Below are 27,969 nucleotides of genomic sequence, written 5' to 3'. Positions count from 1 at the left end.
ATAACTACAAACATCAAAGTTATACAGCCAAAATTTTTTATCACAAATTGTTTATCGAAATTTCACAATAATAAAGTTTAAATTGTGGTGAACCCACAAAAAATATTATTTCGCATGAATTTTTATTTAAATACATTAAATTTATAATATATTACTTAGTTAGTATATAGGTTGACTATCCAATTTAAAAGGCTATTCAATTTGTCCATGGAAAAAAAATTCATACAAATATTTATCAAATGCGTTTTAGAAAGTACATAAGTAGAAAGTACATAAATAGAACGATCACATATATTCAGTTTCATGGAGTAGAGTTATTTTGAAAGATCTCATTTCTGCATTCCAGTTTCTTTTCGTTATCTTTTGTTCGTTTGTAATCCCTAGTTATGAAGCCTGTAAAACATAAAAATGTTACTTGTTTAACAAAATAATAATAATAATAAAATTGAATATAAATATAGCTTTAGCTGAAGTATTTTAAATTAATTTTCTTATATTTATTGGAATTAAATTTTTATTAGTCGTCTCAGGCGAACAGCTGGCTCATATTTAAAGTATGTTGGAATTCTTCTACTTTTTCGAAGTTAGAAATTTTTTCGTTTAACCCTCCAAGATTTGAGCCCCGGGATAAAATTGTATAGAAATTTGCTTACTATGCACTACTCTTACGTTGAATAATAGGGTAGAAACCGGTTTTTTGTTTTCATGCAAGCTTGCAGCAAAAATTTCGGAAAAAGCCGGGACTATTCCCTATAGAGTTGAAAATGAGTGTGCCGGAGAGTGAAGCTCTAGACAGGGATAACCTGGTTGGTAAAACGTTGGACCCGTGTTAGTGAGAACGAGTATGGTAAAATAAACATTTGTCATGTGGTAAGGTTTCTCATTGCAACCATTAGAGATGTAGTTCAACAGAGTTTGTTCAAATGATGCTTAGGGTGAAACAAACTCTAATTTTTTTTGGCTGTATAGAAAAAAAATAAGAGTGTATAGAAACAATGAATAATATTCACGTTATATCATGAGAAATAACCAGTTAAACATTTTATTTTATTTTATTTTATTTTATTTTATTTTATTTTATTTTATTTTATTTTATTTTATTTTATTTTATTTTATTTTATTTCATTTTATTTTATTTTATTTTATTTTATTTTATTTTATAACCGTCGTAAACAGCCGACCCAATTCTGGGTTTTCGACTACTCCTGTTCAACTCCACAGGCGTGTAATTTTGAACCCAATTCAGAAGAAAGGAAATTCTGGATCAAGTATTTTGATGGAACTAACTCGCATTTGCGTTACATGGAGAGGAAAACCACGAAAATCTCACACGGTTAGCCTCAAGGCTAGGGACTCTAACCCCTGATCCATCTACCACTGAGGATATTTCACGTCAGCACTGTGGTCGATGTGAGACGGGTGCAGAATTCGAATCGACCAGCAATCGGTGGTATTCGATTCCAGTTCACCTCGTTAGAAGGCGAACGCTCCATCGCCTGAGCCACCACAGCTCAAACTGTTAAACATTGTTCTAAACCTTATTTGGATACTTGCAAGTGACGTCATCGTAGGTAAATCTTGGCATTTGTCGATTCAGAAGCCAATCATGTTCGGCACACACAAACTGCTAGCACTAGCCGTGGCATTGATTCCACAAGGTGCTGATAGGTAGTCTGAGGTATCTGGTACCAAGCGCTCACCAACTGGTCCTGCAGTTCCCTCACATTGCGAGGGGGTAGCGTGGCAGCACGAATTCGGTTTTCCAAGTAGGACCACAAATGCTCTATTGGAAGGTCAGGTGAATTTGGGAGCCAAGACATGACTTGAAAGTCACTGGAATGTTCCTCGAACCAATCCATGACGATTCAACCCTTCATGGTGCATTATCCTGTTGGTAAACACCATCCCCCGCAGAAAAAACTGTTGTCATGAATGGGTGAACCTGGTCTGCAACTATGTTCAAGTAGCTTACAGACGTCAGGGATTGTTCTATGAGGATTATGGGTCCTAATGTGCCCTATGAAAACATTGTTTCTGGGCGAGAAACCTCGGCGAGCCCATTGTTACAGATGAAGGATGGTCATAATGTAATGGCTCTTCGGTATATATATATATATATATATATATATATATATATATATATATATATATATATATATATATATATATATATATATATATATATATATATATATATATATATATATATATATATATATATATATATATATATATATATATATATGTTCACATATTAATAGGAGGAGCATCATAAAAGCAAGATACTATTCTAGTAGTTTTTTAAAGAGTTATAAAAATAATACTGTTTATTTTATCGCCAAATTAAAATAATCCTTCAAAATAATTGATTGCATTGTTAAAACTACACGTAAAAGTTTTTCAGTTGACTTACTTGATATAATGCAGCAAATGAAGAAAATGATACAAATAAAAACATTTGACCAAATTGGCCCTTTCGTATCTAAGATTGTTGAAATGATTTCCGTCAGTATAAGACCAAATAGCTGAAAAAAATTGAATTTTTCACTACATATGAATAAAAAAATAGCATGAAAGATTTACTAATGAATTTAACTGATTTCATAATTTTAAGAAAATTGATAAATAAACTACACACAAAAACTTAGTGCGATTTAATAATATATACAGCTTCTTTTTTTTTTTTACAAAGAAGAGAATTTTAACTTATTGATTAATTTTATAGGCATTTTTTTAAATGTTTGGCTCTAATTTTTAGTATACAACACTGATCCATAACATATCTAAAAAAAATTTAAATATTTAACTTAAGTTTACTTAAGTTTAGATTTGGATTTTATGATGATATTGCTTCGACAAATAAAACAAATAAAATTGAGGAGCATGTTTTTTTTGTTTCTGTTGGATGAGATTTTTAAGCAGATCTTATATACTAGATGTATTAGATATTTATATGTACTAGATTTAGATGATTTTTTTTTATACCTTCGTATCAATTCAAACTTGCAATCGGTTTCTTTCTACAAGCAGCAGTTTTTTTTAAATGACATCTTTATTCTATATTTTGTCGAAATGAGCACGTTTAAGAACCTTATATACAGTCCCTGACCAAATTATTAGACGCACTATAAGATTATATGTAAAATCTTAATTATCAAGGTGATACAATACAGCTTTATTGCTTCTATGTGACTGAAATTGGTTTGCATTTGTTTGCGTTCGAGTATCACTTGCATAAACTAGACTATATGTAATATAAATTCGACGATTGGATAAATTAGACAATATATTATATAAATATCTATATTATATAAAACGCTAATACGTACGTATGTATGTATCAATAAAACCGATGATATTTCTTTTCTCGCGCTGGCAACAGTTTTCATTTTTAATTGATTGGATTCGGCGCGCAAGAGCACGTAGTGAGCAACCAGATAACAATAACCAGAGTGAGCATTATCAGGTTGTTCAATTCAGATTCATGCACTAAAAACATGACAATATTTAATTTAAACTCAATTAGGAATTAATTAATTAATTGAAGTGAGATTGCTTTAAAAGGCCGCTGTTGAATTGATATTTTTCTACTGGGAGCTACCTTAACGTCTAAAAAACGCTTAAGTGTTTGTATTGAATGCATTGAATTTTTTTATATTTCGCGTTTATTTATGCATTGAATTTTCACGCTTTAAAATGCAGAATATTAGTGAAGCAATATTTGATAATTTATTTTGCTAATATGTTTCTTATTTAGCTAATGTTTTGACTTTTTCACCATGTACAATCTAAATAGCTAATATACTTTTTTAAAAGCCAATAAGAACATTAGTAGAATTCTTCTACATAAGTACAAAACTATGTCTTTGATGATAAAATACTATGTCTTTGATGATAATATATTATGTCTTTGTGCTAGAACATTGTGCTCATTGTCGAGCGAGCGCAGCGAGCCATGGTTCACAGCGTGAACCACATAAGATTGCGTAGCAGTTCTCGGGGGTTGGCGAGCGTTAGCGAGCAGGGGGCGGAGCCTCCTAGTAGAATATTTATTATACCAGGAATTATAGTAGCATATTATAGTAGCATATTATAATAATTATACCAAATTATTAGACTCGCTATAGTTTTTTAATAATTACACGCTTTACACTAGTTTATATGCAATACTTTTAAATTTAAACATACACGTAATGGGTGTTTATTGATGAGATTTTTTATATACTTCCTATTTGTAATTATTTTTATCGTATTTCATTACAGTGCTAACCAATTAATATACGAACGTTAACTCGTGGTGAAATAATTTCAGTCGTGTAAAAACAATAGAGCCATATATTATCACCTGATAATTAAGATTTTGCAAAGAATCTTATAGTGCGTCTAATAATTTGGCCCAGGGAGTGTATAACAGGAGCTCAAGTAAATGTTTTCGATTAAATGTTTTATATTGAATTAAGAAAATAATGTTCGAGTTGATATTATATTAGAAAAAGTTTAAGTTATATGGGTTTTCTTCATATCAAGTGCATTTCAAAAATAATATGTTTATACAAAAGAAAAAACACTTCAACTTTTGAATTACAGTCAAACCCCGCTATAGTGAACCTTCAAGGGACCGAAATTTTGGTTCACTATAACCGGGAGTTCACTATATCCGTTCCGCAAACAATTTTAACTAATGATTCTGAACTCCGTTTCATTATGCATTATTTAAATAAATGACCAATAAAATGAAATGCAAAAAGGACTGAAAAATAATACGTAGTGTAACAAAAATTGTGGGAACTTGCTTTTTTTATTACTCTTCGTCTTGTGTACAAAAAAAAATTTGTTATCTTTAGCTGTTGCAAGAAAAAATGTGTCCATGCATCTGCCTGGGTAGGTCTTTGTTTAGGGAAGGAAAAATGTGATAAAAGAAGCAAACAAGAGAAAATGCTTATCACAGCATTCCACTCTATAGATGGTTTTAAAAATCAGTATAAGTATTTATTTTGATGCAGACATTTCAAAATTATTAAAAAAAAAATTAAAAGGAAATCAGTCGAAGACAGAAAAAGTTCATAATATCCAACTTTATCACTTTTTTAGTTCACTATATCTACGAAAAATAATATTATACGCGTATAGCAAGGCACGGGACCGAACATTTCGTTCACTATATCCGAGAGTTCACTATAAACAGCGTTCACTATAGCGGGGTTTGACTGTATTAGCTTTTTTGAATCATGTATAGTCTCATTAGATAAATAAAAAAAATATATAGGAAACAATACTTCAATTGTCTGCATAGCAATGTAAGACTAGTAAAGAATTCTACTTTTCGTACAGAAAATACTACTTTTTGTGAAAATTCTACTTTTTGTAAAAAATTATAATGACAAAAATCGATTTCTCGGCCATAGATGGCGCTACTGGAAATAGAACAATAGCTCTCCCATGCCTTAGTGCCCTACGACAACAAAAGAAGTACTTTTTATAGGTAAAAACTCTTGCAATTTTTGAACTATTTGCTCTGTTCTCTTAACTTGTCCATAGTCAAATATAATTTAGTTTATAAATATAGATTGGAAACTCTTTCTCATTTATTTAGACAGCAATATCAGATGAGAAAATTAGTACCATGCACTTTTTCTCCATAAAATACTTATAATTTTTAACCTATCAGTCTGAATGTCTTCTTATGATAGTAACCGAAATTGTAATTTAAAATGTATGTATGTATGTACATGCCAAAAGAAGTAATTTTTATACGTAATAACTCTTGTAACTTTTGAACTATTTGTTCTGTTTATTTGTACTCTCGTATAATTCAGTTTATAAATATAGATAGGAAACATTTCTTCATTTATTTAGATAACAATATCAGATGCGTAAATTGGTGCAAGTACAAATTTGTACTTTTTGAACATGAAACTCTCTGAACTTTTGAACTATTATTTCGATCTTCTCAGGATTCGTTTATCTCTGCGTAAAAGAAAAACATCCCAATAAATGTCTATTTTGCTTGATCAGAAAAAATTCAATTCTTCCACTTAAACCACCCCCTTTTCCGTCAAAAAAAATGTGGAGTTTACAGAAGGGAGTTGAAGAGTTTTCATGCATCATTTACAATAATGCAACAAAGCTTTCTTTGGAAAAAAAAAGTTTTTTTCGAAGAAAAAGTCTATTTTTTCTCGATTATAAATATATTTACATGAGATTTAAATACAATTTCGAAAAAAAATAAAGATCAAAACTTTCCTAAATAGTCTTAGATCTATTTAAGCATATTTTATTTTGATCAAAGTATGGGAAAATAATATTAAAAATAATCATAAATCTTACATTGGTCGAAGTCATCAATAAATTTCCTGATATTACTTCTGAATCGGGATATGTAACTTCAATGCCATATTCGAATCCAATGGGTAATAAACTTGTGAGGAAAAAACTGAAATATAACTATTTGTTACTTATACTATTTATATTTTTTCTTAGATGAGACAAGTACAATAAAAAGAAAATAAGTTGAATTATGTGACAAATAGAGATAAAAAATAAAAATAAATTATCAGTTCCTTTAATTAATTCAAATCAAAAAGGTTCGATTTAAATTTAAGCTAATAAGGACAGAAAAAATTTAAAATTTTAGGTCATTTCATTTTTTGAAAAAATAGTCATTTCCCACTTACTTTTTAAAACTTTTTTGAAATCTACTGAGGTAAATAATTTGTAAGGACTGAGAAAAATATATGGTCAAATCCATCAGGATTTGGTAAATTTTACCGTGTTTCTGGTTCTATGGGAACACCATAGAGATCGGTAATTTTTACCGAAGAACTTTAGTAATGATTTCTGAAAAAATTAACAATAAAATATGGTTTTATAATATGTGATAAAATTTCATAAATTTGGTAATTTTATCATGAAACTTTAAACTAAGTCTTAAAAAACATTTACTGTGTTAAATGTACTTTTCAGTTTTGTATTTTTTACTGAAAGTGTGGTAATAAAAACTATTATTTTGAAAAACAGAATTTTTTATAAGCCGTTACCATATGTATGGAAAAATTACGAAAACTATGTTTTTAATGCCGTCTATTTTGATTTTCATTATCAAAATTATGTTGTTTTCTTTACCAGAAATATCAGATCATACAGTACGGTATTTTTATCAGAATTTTTTTCCGTAAGCGAAACTTTTTATTAGTAAAAAAAGTGAAGTTCTTTTGTTATTTCCGGTTGAGCAGAAGTGATGTACGATATTGTGGATAGATCCCGATTACAATATTAAAGTTTAATTACTATTATTATTCAAATAAAAACATTAACAGACTGTAAATTTGAAGGAGATTTAATTTTTAATTTATGGATACACTTGCTCTCAATTTTGTTCCAGGTTAACATGCAGGCAACCTATAATTTAATTTCAATCTTTGTTCAATATTAATGTTTGTGTATTATATGGTTGTCTCAAGTAAATAATGAACATATTATAGTTAGAGGATTTGGAACAGTTCCGATTTTCTATTTCTCATTTACCGTTTGAGAAATAAAACGATTCCTCCTTTAAAATTCATTCTGTTATTCTAATTATTCATTCGATTATTCTAATTTGTTTTAGCTAATATTTTATGCTTCATTAACTAAATTCTCTTAATTTTTTCATGATTTTTTTAAAAATAATAATTATTTGCTTAATTGTAATCAAGAGGTTTGTTTTTAAAAACTCACATAATAGTAAATAAATTCAAACATATATTAGTTACAAATAAGAGAAATAATATTATTAATTGCACTGAGAAGAATCATTATTCAGAATATATTCCAAAAAGAAAAGCACAATTTTGTTACAGTATTATTAACTATTATTTTTACTAATAATACTGATCCTTTCTAAGTTTTGACTACATCTAACTATCCATACATTTAATAAAATAAAGAATTTGTGTGTCTGCTTGTTGGTATATCGGATTGCGCGTATATCGTAATCACAAAAAATGCAGCGTTCAACATGAACCCCATTGAGAACAATTGTAAACAAATAACAAAGCCCGTTTTTTGATTTTTATTTCACAGACATTTTAAAAAAAATGGAGTTTTCTCATTGGCTTAGCAAATTTCATTGTTTTAAAATAAACAACAGACGATTCAGTCTGGTCAAATATTTTAAAGATAACATCAGCCATGCTTGCTAACTTATACCTCTAACCAAAAACGTCATTTAAGACTCTTTCTAAAATACTTAAATAGTTTTTGTTCGTAATGCTAGTTTATATAAATGATCAATGGGATGCTGGAAGCATAGATGGAATACGTCATCTAATTGGTATTTATAAAGTTATCTGAAACCACGTGCTTATTTTGTTCATAATTTATCCTTTTAAAACGTGTTACTGTAAAACGAAAAAATTTAAAATCAACGATAATTGAAATAAAAAAATAAGTTTTGAACTGAAAAGCAAAATTAATTTAGAAAGATGACTAATTCATGTAACATAAAGAAAAACACCAATATTATTATTGGCTCTATTTTGGTAATAGTTACTAACTAAATAATAAACGATGCACTGAAAAGGAAAAATAAATGGAGAAGTAAATGGAGAAATGGCATTTAGTTTAAAAGAGCGTAATTTGTGCAAATTTAATTGTTAATCCAAAGCAATTAATTGTTGTCAATTAATTTTTCTGGAGTTATATTACTTTATTTTCTAATTTTGCTTGATTTATTGATTTTCTGTTGTTAATTATTATTATTATTATTGTTATTAATTTTGGTAACAAGTACTAATTGAAATGAAAAAAATAAATTATGAAAAGCAAAATTAATGAGGAAAATGTACTTATTCGTTACGGAGGATCATTAAAGGTCGCCGTACTATTATTGACACCAATAATGTTTAATTTTAATAATCGTTTAAATTGGCCTCATAACTCGTGCAGTTTTAATAGATAATAAATATACTTAACGTAGGCACAAAGTAGTTTAAGAGTAAATTTGGTACCAACATCAATGCTGCAAATTTTTATTACAGATTTTTTACGGCCCTATAAAGAAATAAGTACAGGAGTAAGAGGCTTGATAGTGATTAATTTTAAATATCCTGAGTTGCCTAGAGCAACAGCATTATGCCGGATGATACTGAATACAGTTATTCTTTAATTTCATAGAAGAAACTGCCAAATACGTATTTTACTTAATCTAATACCGTAAAGCTAACGAGGGGAGCAACAAATAAAAATAAAAAAATATTTAAAAAAAATATGTAAATTGTTTTAGCTTTATTATTTGTCTCTGATTTTGTTTCAAAGTTTTGTATACGATTTTGTAGTGTAGTTCAGTACTGCTTGTTGATGCATATTTTTTTACCCCGTGTGAAGAATGGGTATTCGTAAATGTGCGTCACTGAAAAGAAACTGATTTGGTATTATTCTTCTACAAAAAAGTTTAAAGTTTAGAATTAGAAACATATTTCAGTTACCTCAAACCAATTCTTTTTACTCACCAATGGTTCATGACAATCTACCATGAAACGTTTTAGTCATTGGTTTTTCATGATTTACCAAATTATGAAGAACACAAGCAAGTTTTTATCATTGCTGAATTTTAAATAGAACTAGAACAAGTATGTAATGTTTCCAAACTCTACTTACCCCAGTAATCCTATCATCAGAAACTGCAACCATAAGAGTTTGATAAACAGTTGTATACTGAAAACGACATACAATACCAGAGAGAAGGTGCATATTCCTAAGTATGTTTCTCTGAAAAAAGCAATGTATAAATGATAGTATGAGAAAGCAATAAAAATACTATATTGCTAATCTTAGAAAATGACACGTAGCTTACCTGCTAAGAAAGGAGATCCATAAGAGTATTACTACTTCATTATTTATAGTACAGTTAAGATAACTGAGATGTGGTGACAAGACGGGTCTCAATAATTTCTGCGACAATCGCTTCATCAACAGGTCGTTTCATCAACACCTCTTCGATGAAAGGCCACTTCATCGACAAGGTCATTTCGTAGATAGACCATTTAGTCGACAGGGTTGTTTCATCGGCAGGGTCCTTTCGTCGGCAGGGTTGTTTCTTAGACAGGTTCCTTTCTTCGACAGGCTGAAACGAAACTGTTGATCGACTACCTTGACGACAAAATGTCATGCCACTAAAAGACTTTGTTGACGAAATTGCCTGGTCAACGAATCACCACTGTCGACGAAACGATCCAATCGATGAAATGACCCGTCGGCAAACCGAGTCTGTCGACGAAAGTACCTTTTCGACGAAATGACGTAGTCAACGAAATGAGCCAGTTGACGAAATGACCTGTTGGTTTACCGACCCTGTCGTGGAAATGGTATGGCGATGAAAGGGCCTAGTCGATTAAATAGTCTGACGATGAAGTGATTGTCGAGGAAATGAACCAAACCCGAGAAAATTAGGATATCAAAAAATTCTACTGAATACTACTAAAACTTTAAGCAGCCTCTTCTTAGTAAACTGTAAAAGCTGCAGAACTTTTTACGTCGTTTTTTGGTAAGAGGAGGAGAAATGTAACTATCACTGTCTTCAGAGATGAGAAATTATTTTTGGTGTATTGTCTCATTCTTAATCCACTGAAACTCAAAAAGTAATATTTTCCAATTGTACATGTTTTCATCCTTTTTCTAAAGTGTTTGTTTTTATTCGATTCAGGATGAAGAGATACATAAGGAACAATGCCTCACCCATCTGGATAACGATTAGATAGCATTGACAAAATTGTGCAAAAATAGACAGATTTAAGTTATCTCCTTTACTACCCATTCTTCCTCCTCCAAAACATGAAGTTTGAGGTAATGCATCTTTTTATCTCTACTAAGAGGAGGGTACCATCTTATAGCTGGGTGGAAATGGGTTTCTTAGAAGCCAGTGCTATAAAAATTTATTATCAACTTTGATTTTCCAAAACAAATTTAACTCTGAAGAGCGGAAGAAATAAACAATCTATAAAGTTAATAACACTCTTGTTTTAAATGTCGCTCGCTTCAGAATGTTAAAAAATCATGTCAGTCAGACATCTAATTTCTTCCATACCGGCATTGTTGTATCTCAGTTATTGTTTTCGTCAACCTATAGCAGGTTGACATTTTAAAGTATAATTTGAGCTAAGTTGTTTTAACTGCATTGTTGAAAAATACTGGAGTGCTCGTGTACTGATAGTAACAGTTTTAATTTTGCATTTTTTTTAATAACCGTCGTTGAACAGCCGACCCAATTTTATCGGTTTACGACTACTACTGTTCAACTCTGTAGCTTTGTAATTTTGAACCCAATCCAGAAGACAAGGGAACTCCTGCATAAAGTATTGGGTGAAATTTGCCTTGGTGGAGGACTTTTTGATGGAGCTAACCCGCACTTGCGTTACATGGAGAGGAAGATCACGAGAACCTCTCGCGGTATAGCCTGACGGCAAGGGGACTTTAACCCATGATCCGTCTACACTGAGGATATTTCACGTCAGCACTGTGGTCGGTCCAAGACGGATGAGGAATTCATATCGATTGGGATTCGAACCCGGTTCGCCTATGAACGTTCTATCGCCTATGAACGCCTATGATCGCCTATGAACGAAGGCGAACGTTCTATCCCCAGAGCCATTGCGGCTTTTATTTTGCATTTGTCATTTTGACATCAAATGAAATTTTTGATAAAAATCTTATTACGTTTAACCTTTGTGAAATTCCACTTACTTGTATTTGCGTGTGCTATCTAATATCCATCCTGCTATGATTGAACCAACTAGCCCAGTAGCAATGAAGATTAATCCCATCCATCCAACTTCAATTTGTTTTTTCTCCACATAAAAAAATACCGATTAACTTAAGTAATAAAAAAGTATGTATGTAGTCTTAGGCCAAAATTTATCAAATATAGAGGGTAGCCTAAAATAGGTAGAAGATGTTTTAAAACCCATAACCGAAAAAATATTAATTTTGTTTTGAAACAAAATTGCTGCAAATTTATGTGGTAGGTCATACTTTTCTTTTCAGAGCTCCTGTTTTTAGTTTAAATTTTTTTTTTGACATGTACACAGTAAAACTATATATAAAAGAAAAAGTAATTGAAAATCCCTTCTCACACAAAATTGATAAATCTTTCTAGAAATGAAAACCGCATTACGATAATTTTGAAATCGTTGCAAGTAAAGGTCATAATTAGAGGACAGGAGCTGAACAGATTGAAATGCCTGAGAAATAATGGTAGAAGATACTTGCAGCGCCATATGTGGAAAAATATCTGAACAAAAGCAGGAATTTTGAGATAAAAAATTATCCCCGAGTAGTAGGCGCCGTCGTATAGGGGACGGAAGTGACGTCATCATGGAAAGTCAAGGGGTGCGTATTTCTGCCCGACCGCAAGTTGCTTTTTTCTGCTTCAACCGAAAGTAGCTTATTTCTGCCCGTCTGTAAACCGGAAGTTACTTATTTCTGCCCGTGTTCTTATTTCTGACCTGTTTTAGTTTCGGTTTCTGTTTTTAATTTAGTTCCGTTTCTTAAATATTATTTTCATTTATTACTTTTTGAGGGTGGCAACAGTTATTATTTTTAATATTAGTTTTTAAGGATGCCAACACTTATAAACTTTGTTATTTGGGGGAGAAATTGTATGTTATTAAGTAATGACGTCATCTTTTATTACATAATAAATAAAATGATATCATGCTTTAACTCTAGTGGCGCCATCTATGTGGAAATAAAATAACTTTAAATCTATTTTAATATTTAAATCTGTTTTATTATTATTTATTAAATATTATTAACCCTTTGTATCACCGCGTTACATATCTGCAACATACATGAAAATTCAATCCTATAATGAGGTGGATTTACCTACAAAATCGAACTAAATTCAGGTAAAGAAAATATCCAACTCGCGGGAACCAAGTCTTGGTTGTTGTTGTTGTTGTTGATGCTGTCCAGTGATGCTTGACTTCGGTGATCTGCTGGGAACCGTGCCTTAACGATCAGTCCACTGCGGGACACCAAGTCTTGGTGCAGCTGCCAATATTGTAATGCGTTTAGCAAGAATTGTTCCTCGACATAATTGCAGGATATGCAATTTTTTTACAACAATCCCCTTGATTGTATATTTGGCTAAGGAGGGATTGAAAAATGCGGTGTGAGACCTTGTTACTATAAAAACAACAATTTCAAAATTTTTCACATGAAGTTTTAAATATATTGGAATTTTTGTGCTATTTTTCACGATTTTGGAGATGTTCAACAAATGCTTTTTATCAATAAATTTTTAATTTCAAGGTCTTAATTTTTTCATTATTTTTTGCACGCTTAATATGATGTATTCTAACATCCGCGTAAATATTTCTTAAATCAGAGTTGTTGAGTTACAAAGGGTTAAGGCTGAGGATCGAACTCACGCCAATCAAAAAGCCTTCGTGGGTCAGTAGTTGGATATCATAACCACTGACCCACGGATGCTTTTTGATTGGCATGAGTTCGATCCTCAGCCTTAATTATATTTAATAAATAATAATAAAGCAGATTTAAATATTAAAATAGATTTAAAGTTGTTTTATTTCTTCATAGATGGCGCCACTAGAATTAAAGTATGACATCATTTTATTTATTATGTAATAAAATATGACGTCATTACTTCATAATATACAATTTCTCCCCCAAATAACAAAGTTTATAAATGTTGGCATCCTTGAAAACTAATATTAAAAATAATAAGTGTTGCCACCCTCGAAAAGTAATAAATAAAAGTAATATTTAAAAAACGAAACTAAATTAAAAGCAGAAATCGAAACTAAAACAGGGCAGAAATAAGCAACCTCCGGTTGAAGCAGAAATAAGCAACTTCCGGTCGGCACCGGATGAGCAGAAATAAGCACTCCTTGGCTTTCCATGACGACGTCACTTCCGTCTTCTTCCGGTGCCTACTACTTCTCCGGTTACACGAATTTGTGCCAGGAATTCTTTTTTCTTTCGTAAATTGTTTTTCTAGTGATACATTTTTGAAAATCGTCAATTTGATTTTCAATATTCAAAATTCAAATGTTTCTAATATTAGTAGTTAAATATTTTTTCGTAATACCTTAACTAAGTGCAAGAGGAAAGGAGATAGTCAAAAAGATTTCTCAAGTCAAAACTTATTAGCAAATTATAATAATGCCACGATACGACTCAAATATTCTCTTTAGTAATCGAACGAGTGGCTTATTGTAATGCGCTAACATAGTGCTAAAATGCAATATTTTTTTATAACAAACATAATTCTTTCGAAAAAGGAGTTGTAAATTCTTTTCTTATGGTATTTATTACATGGGGTTAATTTTACTCTAACATTTAATATTTTGTTAATGAGTAGCAACTAGACACTTCGGATAAACAATTATGCAATTCTAAATCAAATTACAGATAACATCATAATTATTCTTAAAATATACTTCATGAGTTAAATTTAATATAGTTTTTTTTGTGACAAATTTGAAAAAATTCACAACATTTGCCCCCTCTTTTCTATTAGTGCCAAGCTTGAATTCTGTTGGGTGATTCAGCACAAAGGTTACAAAACTAGAGGATATAGGTAGAGCAGATCATAAGATTGAGATTTGTATCGCAATCCATGACCAAGAATGTTACTATGGATTGATAGGGGTACTTCCATATTATAGACTGAATGTTCGCACTCATTTGAATTGGTTGAATTAGTACTTTTAAAGCAAACTTAATTTAATGTTTTCTAATACTACTTGAAAGTTGAATTCAAATAAAGACACAAATTTATCTGTTTTAGTTTAGTTATTTGGAAACTAACAGATCTCGTTTAACAGATCTTGCCAAGTCAGTCAATCATGATCATATATGGCAACGTTACTTTTAAAAAGTAACGAGTAAAAGTACAAGTATTTTTTAAAAAAGTAACGAGTAAAAAGTAAAAAGTTCTTATTTTAAAAAGTAACGAGTAAAAAGTACAAGTAAAAGTACAAGTACTGAACAAAAAAAGTAACGATTTGAAAGTACATTTCTAGGAAATCGAAAATTCAAAGTACCCTAAAATTTTATTGAATCATATTCTTATGTTCTTTAATGTTTTTGCAAAATTTTTGTTATTTATTTAATTACTTTTAATTTTGAAAGTTATGGACATTAATTTATTTTTTAAATTCGGAAGAATGTTTTAATATAATTTTAAAATATAATCGTATAATATAATTTTGAAATCAAATATATGGATTTGCACGAAAAAGAAATTTTATCTATTGATTTTAATTTCTAGTTTATTATTTTTATTTATTTAAATTACCATTGATTTAAAATTGTTTTACTCTATAGAAACGCGCTTTAAAAGCACAAACATAAGCAAAGCAAACACGGGGTTTCAGATAGCTTTGCGATCTTTGAGCTAGTAAAAAATAATTGAATGCGTAGTATAAGTTGAAACAGAACAGTTTACAGTTTTATTTGTAACAATGGTTAATGTTGAAGTCATGCGAGAAAATCATTTTCCGAACATTTCTGCCTAACGGAATAATTAAATTTGTAAACGAGTTTTAGTATCAGCGGCTAAATTAATACCTTCGAGTTTTCAAGAGTTATAATAGTAATTATAATTGTTTTCAATAGCACAAATAGCTCTGAAGTTCTTAGAGATTTGACTGGGTGTTGTTTAACAAGGTCAGGCATAAGCATAATTTTAGTAAAAAATGTACTAAGTAAAAATATATTAGACAAAAATGCATTATTAGTGAGTTCAAAAAGAAAATTGAAAAACATAATAACAAAATCCAACATTTTTTATTTAAAATGTATTAAACAAATGCATACAACTCGAAAATGAATGAAAATAACTTGATAATTAATATTTTTATTCATTTTGCAAAATAATTGCATTTCGAAAGCATTTTTTTTTCTTTAGAAAACTTACCGAGTTTTAGAAAAAAGTAACGATTTCATTCGACATTTCCGTTTCAAATACTTGTACTGTTTCCCTAAAAAAGTAACGGAAGTACAAGTAAAAGTACTACATTTAAAAAGTAACGAAGTACAAGTAAAAGTACGTACTTTTTACTTGTACCGGCGGTACAAGTAACGAAAGTAAAAGTACTGCCATATATGATCATGATTAAACAGACACATTTGTATGCAATTTTTGACAATGATTAATAGAAAACATAAAATCAAGGTTATTCAGATAGATAAAAATAGCAGTTCAGATACGTCTATTTACAATAAAATTTAAAATTAAAATAAGCATTTTTAGAGGTTGCTATTCTATTTTCGGCCCTTTAATTGTGAATAATATATGTTTAGATTGTATCAATGTTTAAATTGTATCGATCCTTTAGATTCCTTTAGAACACCCCTCTAACCGCTTTCGGCTGAATCACCCTGAATATTTATTTCTAGTAATACTTACGGGAAAGTAGCGTAGTATCAAGTCGTTTAGAGTTGTTGCAAATGCCATGTAAGATCCACACATCATTCCTGAAATATAGTTGGTGCAATTGCATTTCAGAAAATGGTTCATTCATATTCTCTTAAACAACTTAAGTATTTTGTAATGCTATTTTGCAAAGAAAATTAAATATTTCGGAAAAAAATCATTAAACTAAATTGCAAAATAAGTAAAGTTACAGATGAATTTTTTATTTATTTTTCTGCCATTATTCTGAGGAAATTTTCGTTACGTCTTGCTTATAAAGAGAAAAAAATTCCTCCTGTATAACACTTACTATAGTAAACATTATACCTTTCAATTCTGTAATTACATATATGTTGCCAATTACTGCGAAAGTAAACAATTTTGTTTTTATCAATTTTACGATAAGGCATCTTCACATGATAGTATCAAGCGGATTTTTTTAAACTAGAATAAAGTTTTAAAAAAAATGAATAAAGCTAGTTTGTAAACTTCCGCATGCATAATGTGAATTGAAACTTAAAGTTATAAATATTTTCCTTACCGTACACTACAATAATCAGAATAAAATGCACATTCTTCAGCATTTTCAAAATAGTCTTCACTCTAGAAGTTGATTTTTTGGATATTTTTTGAAGCTCATTTTGGTTTGGTGGATGTTGTGGGACACTCTGGAAAGCTGTAAGAGATAAAACTCAATTTTTTTTTCAAAACTCAACTTAATTTTTGTAAAGTTTACATATATATATTTTTCATTCATATACATATATTAGTTCTTTGGTATAAGATACTTACTCAGTAATATTAGGATAAGCAGAGCAGTATTTAAGACAGTGAGTATGAGTGCTACATTTCTCTTCCCCTCTTCTATTTCTCCTTTCTTCTTACAATCACTGGTAACCAACATTGGTGAAAGAATGAAAGCTACTCCAATACCTAACTACCAAATAAAATATTTAAGGAAATGTATGATTGTAATGTAAGTGTATGATGTAGATTTTTTATGAAGATAGTTTCAAAATTCAGGAAGGTATATAAAGAATTTCCCCCATGATCGATAATACTTAAGGACTGTGGTGTCATAAATTTACAAAAATGTGAGCTTTACCAAATGTTTACAAAAAAAGCGCGTCAACGCCAGCTGATGCCGTACCATCTCCCTTTCCACGAGTAGTGATCTCGATTTCAACCAATAGCTTGATCCGGCGACTTTGAAATTATGTCGCTCGTCTTTCTTTCTTCCGCCGACCGGCCCGTGTAGGAGTCAGGGAACTGGCCTTGCATTAGAAATGTTCTGGGTTCGAATCCCGGGCAAAGCATGGATGTTCTTTCATTCTCTGCACTATATATCCTTACTGTGGGAGCAAAGTTGCCCCTGAAAAATTGGCCAACAAATCTGCCCTCCAGATGCCTGTATGACGAAAGGTCATTCTCCAATTCGGCATTGAGAAATTTTTTTTTCTTCCTATGAGCTGCAGTGCCCTCTAGCTACTTACACAAAAAGGAAACGATTATATTGATTTGATTGGGGCATTATGCGGTTTATAATTGTCTTTGTCGTATTTGTGCCTATTTCTATACTATTATATTTAAAACATGAACAACTAAACATTTCCTTACGATTTATAATTCTGAAGTTGTGTTTTATTTTATTTATTTTAACAAAATTTTTTGAAATAAGATTAATTTCTGTTCGTGTTTGTAATCCTCTCTTTTTTGTACAGTTCATTTGTGTGGAAACTTAAAATTATCTAATAAATTCCTTATATTTTATCTTAGATTTTATTAATTCTGTTATTCTTATAATATAGATTAGTTCTATTATTTGTAAAAAGTGTTTCAGACATATTTTTATCTACTTCTCTTTATTTGTGCTCCATGATAAATTCTTTTATAAGCAGATAAAAGAAAAGTTACATTAATAATTTATCGAAAAACATTTATGTACTAACTAAATGTTTTATAGTTTTTAGAAATTCTTATTCCATTATAGGTGCCTAATCTAGGTAATCTAGGTTTCCCCACCCTCCGAAAGGGCTAAGTACCCTAATATCACCATGCAATGCATACGTGGCATTTAATACACAGCCTTTATTTTTTATTATTTGTTGTATATTCTGGTGCGGCTTCAAACTATTAGATTTACAATAACATAAGCAAGGAATCCAACTCACTGAAAGAAAGGTTAACTATGCATATGGCTTCATTGATAATTTCAAATTTAAATTATTGATTCTTGTTGAGTTTCCATTACTTAATGTTATAGAAACACGTTTTAAAAGCGTAAGTATAAATGTAAGAAACACATGGTTTCATATTTCTTTTAAAATGCGTGGTTTTATATACCTTTTAAAACAATTTTGGTGACGTCATCATAATATGCTGTAAAAATATTAACGTTTAGTTAACTTGTAATGACCTAAAAAAATGAATTTAAGGATAAATAATGAATGAAAGCTTGCGATAAAACAAATTTTTGATTGATTGAAAGGTACAAGTCATGCTAAAAATATTTATCAAAACTTATGGAAATCTCTTTCGTAACTAAGTAACGCGAGACGGTGATCGGAGAAAGTTTTAATGCAGATAGTTATACCCACTAGCTATTTCAGAGTTGCAGATTTATATAAGGTACATACAAGTATAAACATTCGACTTAATTTACAGAGATTTATCATTTGAACAGAATTAAAGAAAAATAAAAAGAAATGGCCGACATCAACAAAAATATGATGAGAGATACTAAATAACATAGTGAATGCAGCATTCCTCCGCCTTCCTCAATTGTGATTTATAAGATTCCGGTACTATTAAGACACTTGATTACACACTAATATTACTACACTGGAATATTAATTTAAAACCCTTGCCCTCAATTTTGACTCATGTGTAAACGAGTACATGATGTTAAAAACGGTGTGAATGAGAACTAGTGCAAATGGCTATATTTTTGAAATTGATAAAAGAATTGTAAATCTTACTTGGTTTCCAAACACTCCAACGGCGCATGCGCGGGACAATTCGTTGCTGGGAAACCATTTTGTAGCAACGAAAGGGGGAATGCCTATAAGTATTAAATTGGAGAGAGAACAAACAAAAGTACTCAACAACACAAAAGGAAATCCGTTTGGTTTCAGTCCACAAAACTGCAAGGCACAACCTGAAATAAAAATTGTTTAAATATTTTCTTCAGCTCATAATATTTTACAAATGAATGCACGCACAATAACCAAATTCAAATGCAATTGCAAATAAAATGGTAAGTACAGTACAGAACCCGTTATTCGGAAATCAGAAAACCGGAAAACCAAAAAACTGGAACCAAATTCGATAAATTTTCCCGCCATTTTTAAATTTTTTTTTTCCTTATAAGATTTTAGGATTTTTCTTTCTTTTTGGAAAGATATTTACCTTACTATCATTTTGGAAATAATCATTAGTGTATTACTTCGTTTTTTCTTCTTTTTAAGATTATTCCCAAATATTATTTTTCTTAGTTGGGTTTAACAATAAAAAAACGGCTTTTTGTAGCGATTCAGAAAACCGGAAAAATGAACTATCCGGAATAGCAATGGTCCCGATCGTTCCGGATAATCGGTTCCCTACTGTATTTCAATTTCACTTTTTAAGACTGTTAAGACTTTATAATTATTCTAAAATACCTTTAATTGCTTGTTTTTTTGTTGTTTTTTTTGCTCTATTTGAAGCTTTCCAGCTTTTTCAAAAAAAAATTTCCATTTTTTTAAAAAGATTTTTTTTATTTGTTTTGCTACTAAGAATTTTACAGAAAAGATACATTTTCAACACATAAAAGAAATTACTATTACTTAAAACATGACTTCTAGTACACAAAATTTTTTGAAAATTCAACCATAGGTTTGTCTAGTTCTTTATTTTTCATACAAAGCAAATATTTTACTGATGAACACAAGATTGCAGAATACTATAAATAAAAATTACATGCTTCTATTAACTAACGTAATTTGTAATTAAAATTAATCAGACATCATATGCAGTATCATTCAAATGCAGAAAATTCATTTATTATAAGAAGAAGTAGAAAAGAGTTTCAACAAGAAACAAAAAGAAAAAAGAAATATAACAAAGACGACCAAAAGGCCAATAAAAAAAAGCGAGAATTGGAATTTGATATCTGCAAGGAATGTTACGTGGGGTTCAACCAATCAGGTTCGACACACACGCGTGTCGTCTCTTGCAGGTATCCAATTACATCTGATCCGAAAATTGATTCACCGTGATAATGAATCCAATTCTTAAAGTTGTAATGTTAACATGTTAACATACCATGCACAATTATGTGACTAGTGCAAGTTACCAATTATCATCCGGTCTTTCACTTTACAGATTCTAACTGAATTCATTAAACAATTTCACTTCAAACTAGCTACTTTTTATCAATATATAAAAATTTGATATTATAGACAGTTAACTATTGGTGTATAGATTTTAAAAATTCCTAATTTGCGCTGTTGGTCAAACTACCTTCAGAAGGTGTAAGAAGTTTTGTTGAGTTTGTCTCTTAAAAAATTTATTATTAAAATATTCTATTATATATAAAATGGTTTAGGAACGATACTTTTCTTTAACAATTCAGGATTGAGTTTTTTTTTCTGTCTACTTGAAGTGAACCCCTTAAAACGTAACAATAAAAATGGTGATGGACATAAGTTTTGAATCTGTATATTTATTCGAATAAATTACTTCAATTTTGGAAGACCTAGTTTTCATAAAGAATAACTCAAATATTCATGAATATACAATTAATGAAAAAGATTTTAATTAAAATAGAATTCATAGTATCTGAATTACTGTGGTTTTTTAAACAAATTTACGCAAAGCAAACAACACAATAAATTTAAATTTGTGGTTAGGAACCACTTTTAATCTTCCCCAAACATAATTTCCCAAAATAATGTTAGAAAAAAAAGCTAAAAGTCCCATTTTTGAAAAATTGAGATTTTAATCTAGTGTTATTTAACTGTAAAACGCTAATTTATTTTATAAACTCTTTAAGTTGCTTAAATATTACCGAATAAAGATACTGATCCTTTAGATGTGGCAAAAAGTTCCAAGTGCATTTGGAACAAGCAGTTGACAAAAAATCTTTGAAAGACTTACTTTTGGCAGCAAATTAAACTAATGCTGTTAAGAGAATAACTAAAACCATTACAGTAAAATTAATTAAAATAATGGTAAATTTTGAAATTCTTAAAAAAGTTATACCCAGTATCAAAACAAGTACCATCTTCTTAATAAGTGCCGAAAAATAGCATGATTTGTGTGTCCAGTTTCAGAGTGTTAGGAAGGAAAAACTAAAATATTACTACATAAACAGATTAAGTATTGTTTCCGATACATAGGAGAAATGATTTAGAAGTTATAAGAGTTTTAATACATATACCCTACCTTCCCTTAAAGTTTATCCAACATTTTTGATACACTCTGTTTTTATAAAAAACTAAAACGTATTGACGTTTCTTAAATGGATCTTCTAGTTTAAAAAATAAGTCTTACGTTAGGGAAATAAAGAACAATACAAAAAGTAATTCTATAAGTAATTAGAATACAATGGGTAGAAGCATCAATAAATTTTTACCTATTGTATTAAAAAGAGATCCTAAAATGACTGTTTTTCTCAAGTCTATGCGGTCAATGATTGATGAAGTTGGAAAAACAAGAGCTAAGTAGACAACCATAAACATCATCGATGTCCAATTCACGGCATGATTTGAAACTCCATAATAACAGGTGTTCATATCTGCCATTGCAACATACTGTGTATAGAGCAAACCACACAAAAATGACAGGAAGGAGAACAGAAATAGCATCCAAAAACGTCTTTTGTAGACTTTGATTTCAATTTCAGTTGTGTTGCAATTTTGGTCGAAATTAGCAGCATTGGGATCGATCTTGGATGTAAATTTCGCGACCATCTTAACTATTAATGACTTTCGCTTGATGGATCTTCTTCAACACTTATTTAATAAACATATTATTTTTTCGCTGCTTTCGGACTTAAGCATCTTTTAAGAAAAGAGTTTTCTCTGAAGTTTACGCACCTAAAAGCAAAGAAAATAACTATTAATGAAAACTGGATTAATTTTTCATAAGAATTTATCTTAGCATTTCACACATATTTAAATACACTGGCGTAAGAAATTAAGAAAATTTGCTGACTTGGTCGATTATCTCTAGAACTACAGGACCGATTTTAATGAAATGATGATATGTACATACATTGATACAATACAAAGCAAATAATCATTCAACAATACACGCTCGTGATCGTGCGTAACAGGTGTTGGAGTCGGAAGGTATGAAATTGCCACAGGACAATTCAGGTCAATTGCCACAGGAAATGAACTGCCTTATTTCAAGTATGAAATCACGCTGCAAGGCATTGTATCTCTGTAAGAGGGGACCATACCCCCCATTAACCCTTTTTTTGTTTTGTTTATTCTGTAACCTCTGTTTCATACCTTCCGACACTCCAACGAGTGTTACGCACGATCATGAGTGTGTATTATAATTGTTGAATGATTATTTGTTTTGTATTGTATCAATGTATTTATATATCAAATTTCATTAAAATTGGTCCAGTAGTTCTCGAGATAATCGACCAAGAATGCAAAGTCTCTTAATCTCTTACAACAGTAGGGGAGAGTGGGGTCAATTGTAACATTTTTTACTTAACTATTTTTAACTAACAAAAAATCCAATATATTATTAGTATTAATTGACAGACGAGTAAAGTAGACTATCCTCTACTAGAAAAAAAATACCTGATTTTAAATGTTATTACATTAGTTATTAACAATTTTTGACAGTCGAGCACTTGTTACAATTGTCCCCACTTACGGGGTCAATTGTAACAGTTCATAAATTCAACTAAAACATAGTTAATTATACATAGTATCATAGTTGTGATATATTTCTTTATTGATCAAAATAGTAGTGATATTTCATGAGTAAAAATAATAATGAGCAGAGACCTAAAGGGTTAAGCTTTTAACTTTAAGGGGTTAAAAATTTTAATTTATGCTGTGAAAGGTGACAAATAAAATAATGCACATGCAACATAATATAAATGATATAGGAAACTATTGGTGGTTCTTAAAGACTTAAGTAATGGTTTGTAAACATAAGATTATTTATTTTCAGCTGTTACAATCGTCCCTTTACTTATTGTTACAATTGTCCCCAAGACGCAATTTCAGCTTCATTTGTTAAAAACAATGCTAGTTAATTAGCAAAACTAATCTTTTTATTGAAATATTAATTAAGGTGTCCACTTACATATTCGGTTACTAATTTTTATTTGTTTAAACAAAATTACTTTGTTACAATATAATATTCTAATACCAAAAAAATGTACTTGCGTGGCGTGAAAATATCTTTTGTGATCTAACTCTTTCAAAAGTACATAAAAATGATTGCCATCAGGGGTGTACATGTAGATTTATTAAATACACCTTATGCGCCACCTAGGAACCAAATCTAGAACCCGACACTCGAAATTTTTGCTCTGTTACAATCGTACCCTGTTACAATTGACCTCACTCTCCCCTACGCATCTTATTTTTGTAATTTAATTAATGTTGCGACGAAAAAAATCACATTGAATTATTATAGAAAAAAACATTAACACTATTCAGTGCGACAAATATATAAACTTATTTGTGGAACTGTCGAATTCGGATTTAGGAGATATATCTTAAATGGCAATCAGGTGATATTTTGGAATTCGCTCATGAAATTTTCATGCGGCCTCTCATAAGAGTTTTACAAAATTCCGCGACGGTTTTGGGGGCAAAATTGGGGTAAAAAGGTGCGAAACTTACACATGGATGTTAAGACAAATTATTTAAATATTGTTTCCGATATAATTTTTCACATTGAATGGAATAAACTCAAACATGAGGCAATGCGACTAACAGATCAATAGTTGCAATTATATTTATGATTTGTAATTGATATTATAATCTGGTTTCAATACCAACAAAAAAAAGTTTCTGATTGTAGTTTTTCTCGCTTGAATCAAACGAAATTAAACGCGAGGAGATGGGACGAATAGTATAGTCGGTTTAATAATTTTATGTTTAAAAAGTAGATCCAAACAAGGAAAGTTTCGATTTTAATAAATTTTAACGCTGCATCTGATGGAACCAAACTCGAAAAAATAGTTCCATTAGATCGGAAAAGAAGATCGGATCGAAAGAAAAAGGAAAAAAACTTTTTTAAATTGTAATTTTTTCTCTTGTAAGGGATTGCTGCTGTTTCGTTCATTCAATTTAACTTTATATTTTGCTTTGCTGCATTACAAATTTGGAAATTTAAAGTTGCAAAGGAGTGAAGCAAAATATTTATTGAATTTGATGGAATAAAGATAATTTTAAAATGTGAGAATTAGTTTGAAAACTCTAATTTTGTTGTTTGTAAGAAAAAAAATACAATTTTGGTCACTTTGCAACTACAGCAATGAAATTTGATGTACTGAAAAGCCCAATTTTAATTATAAACTTAGCACAAGCTATTTTTTTTCTTCAAAATTTCTACTTCACAATTTTTTGCATTTTAAGTGCTTTTCTGCAAAATTTCCTAGCTTATTTTGCTTTAAAAATGGCAATCCAATATAGCAGAAAAAGCTATTTATCTCTAGTTTGAGTTCATGTCGAAAGTGAGAGATGCTGCCAGCTATAAATCTTATTATTTATATAGAAATTTTTAAAAACATTAAATACTTAATTCATGAGAGATAAAAACCATTTCCTATTTAAAAACACATAATGTTAGTTAACGAGTAAAATTGCTATCTATTTATTTTTATTTATAATGCGTCCCACTTCCTGTTAACTTAAAATAAAAGAATTTCAAGCACGTTTTATTATTTTTTCAATTCAGGTAATCACTCATTTCGTTATTATTTAACAAAATGTTCTTATACAAAATTATAATGTATAAAGTTATAATATATTTACAGTTGACTAATAAAATGTTCTTCGTTTTCGTTCTTGTTCTTCGTTCTTTAAAGGGAAAAGCAACGTTAAATGCAAAACAATCACTGTATTAAAGAGCAAGGAATACAAGAAGCGACCTCTAGAAATATTAAAAAAATATTTCAATACTCTTATTATCGCATTAAAATGTACCTATGAACAAAATATTTTTTTGAAATTTAAAATCTTTAAATTGAATTTAAACTTAATTTCGTAAAATAAATGAAATTACTGTTAATTTGTTTTTTCATTTTAAATTATCCCAATACAAAATTTTTAAATTCTAAAAACAAAAGTTTAATAACGAAAATAACTTTTAAAATGTTTTAGGTTCATAAATTAAAATTTCATAATTAATTACTCATAATTACAATCGCATTTAAATTTTATGTTTCCTTTGTAAGGAGTTTCACAAATCCTGCATCTTTTTGTGAACGAAAGAGCGAAAGATATTTTAAAATCCAAATTTTTAGTTCCTAAGACAATGTATATAAATGTGTGGGAAATATTAACTGCGTGTATAGAATTTGGTCATGTCTTTAATAAGCCGATTTTTAGGGTGAAACGATGATTTAAAGATAATCTATTTCAGTTTTTTGAATTTTACTTTCTCTTGAAAAGCAAAAACAACTACAACATTGTATCATAATATCAGTTTTTCGGACCATAAAACAGTACGAAGCAAACTTCATTCAACAATAAGGTGTTAAATAAGGTGTTAAATTTAATTTAATAATAAGGTGTTAAATTTAATCTTGTTTCCATAGTATTAGGTAATTAAGTTTAAAAAAGATTAATTTTCATGATATACTACCATGCTATTGAAAAAAATATATTTAAACTTGTTTCTGTTCCAATCCATCTATAGTATTAGATACTTAAGTTTAAAAAAGATTAATTTTCATGATATACTACCATGCTATTGAAAAAAAAAATATTTAATCTTGTTTCTGTTCCAATTCATCTATAGTATTAGGTACTTAAGTTTAAGAAAGATTAATTTTCATGATATACTACCGTGCTATTGAAAAAAAAAGAAAAAAGAAACGTAAGTGCTTCTTGTTCGATTTCGAGGAAAGTGGTTTGACAACTTTTTTCTTACCCTTGCCACAGCTATCAACAATAAAATATGAATTTCAAGAAAAGTGGCTAACTTTTTCTCAACCAAATGCTCTCCACAATAAAATAGAATTTCGAAAACAGTGGCTTCACTACTTTTTTTTCATTTTGTTAATGCTCTAATAAACAATAAAATATAAATTTCGAGAAAAGTGGCTGAATTTTTTTTTTACCTAATGCTGTCAACAATAAAATAGAATTTCGAAAACAGTGACCTCTCATGTTTTTTCTTGCACTTTATAATGCTGTCAATGATAAAATAGAAATTTGGAGAAAATTGGCTTAAATTTTTTTATACCCTTGCTAATTTTGTCAACAATAAAATACAATTTCAAGAAAAGTGGCTTAACAGCCATTTTCATACCCTTGCTAATGTTGTCAACAATAAAATAGAATTTCATAAAACTGATTTTAAAAAAATTATTTTTTGAATTTTTCTTTTAGCAATTTGTAGCTTACCATCATGTAAGAAAGCCGAATATTATGTAATATATCTTAATTGTAAAATAGTATTTGTCTTCTAATGTAATTGGTAATAGTACATGTTTAATTGTAATGTTTATGTTAATAGTATATATTTATTGTTATAGATCGTTTAATAGTATCTGTCTACAAGTAATTTAAAGATAATTTTTACAATTTTACTTTGATGCCAATTGACAGAGATCCAATTGATTCAATTGATTGAGAACAATTCTTCAAATTGTTTAATCAATAGTTATTTAATATATTTATTTCAAAATTTATTTTAACAAACTGATTTCCTGATTAAACTACATATTTCATACAGTTTTAGAATATGTATTGGAAACTTACCTAAGAAACGCTATAGCATCTATTTCTGTAAAATTTAAAAGAATAAGACAGATAAGATGAGTTTTACTTTCGTGATTCTCTTGAAGATTACAACCCAAATCTGATACATAACTTATGCATTATCATAAAAATTTCAATCGTGACTTTTCAGAGGAAAAATGAACGCACAAAAATAAAAATAATAAAGATTATGACATCACATCTTCAAGTACTTCCTTTGTCGACTCACCTTTTGTGTTTCTCAACTGCTTACATTCTATTATAAATATTTATATTTAATCTATTTTCTGCGAGTTTGACCATAAACTAAAGATTGTTATCTCTTGAGGTTCGAGTGCAAATAAAATCCATAAGGTAATGAAAATAATTTAACAAAAACGCGTTTTCCAAGTACACTAAGAAGAGGAAGATATATTTGTTTGTCCCATGTAAAACAAAAGCTTAAAGAGAATGTTTTTTTTTTTTCGAAAAACGCGGGAAAATTTTAGATAATGATGCAAGTGAATCTCAATTTGTTTTGTTTTTGGTGTGACAAAAACTGATTTTCTTTAATCCCCTCTAGAAGTGAAATGGATAAGAACGTACGCTCATTATTATTTTTTT

At 29.6% G+C, this 27,969-nt stretch overlaps 1 protein-coding gene across 1 annotated transcript; it reads right to left on the bottom strand.

Annotated features, from left to right (window-relative positions):
* Positions 1-170: 170 nt before the first annotated feature.
* LOC107440791 (choline/ethanolamine transporter flvcr2a) lies at positions 171-27,602 on the bottom strand. The gene is made up of 11 exons (XM_087165823.1): positions 27,367-27,602; positions 22,032-22,494; positions 19,396-19,574; positions 17,210-17,354; positions 16,959-17,093; positions 16,412-16,479; positions 11,719-11,822; positions 9,637-9,747; positions 6,328-6,433; positions 2,414-2,525; positions 171-393 (listed from the first exon to the last, which is right to left on the bottom strand). The coding sequence occupies exons 2-11, from the start codon at positions 22,366-22,368 to the stop codon at positions 302-304; spliced, it is 1,389 nt and encodes a 462-aa protein (XP_087021949.1). The 5' UTR covers positions 22,369-22,494; positions 27,367-27,602; the 3' UTR covers positions 171-301.
* Positions 27,603-27,969: the final 367 nt, after the last annotated feature.

The sequence above is a fragment of the Parasteatoda tepidariorum genome, chromosome 6 (genome assembly GCF_982258835.1).
Source record: "Parasteatoda tepidariorum strain Cologne lab strain chromosome 6, Ptep-v5.0, whole genome shotgun sequence".
Lineage (NCBI taxonomy): Eukaryota > Metazoa > Arthropoda > Arachnida > Araneae > Theridiidae > Parasteatoda > Parasteatoda tepidariorum.
Note: the sequence above shows the minus strand (reverse complement) of the source record. Positions and strands in the feature narration are given on the sequence as shown.

Coding starts and splice junctions, on each gene's coding strand:
- LOC107440791 (XM_087165823.1), bottom strand. CDS start 22,368: ATGGTCGCGAAATTTACATCCAAGATCGATCCCAATGCTGCTAATTTC. Junction 17,355..19,395: donor TTGGAGTGTTTGGAAACCAA/GTAAGATTTACA, acceptor TTTATTTGGTAG/TTAGGTATTGGAGTAGCTTT. Junction 11,823..16,411: donor TGATACTACGCTACTTTCCC/GTAAGTATTACT, acceptor TTTTATGTGGAG/AAAAAACAAATTGAAGTTGG.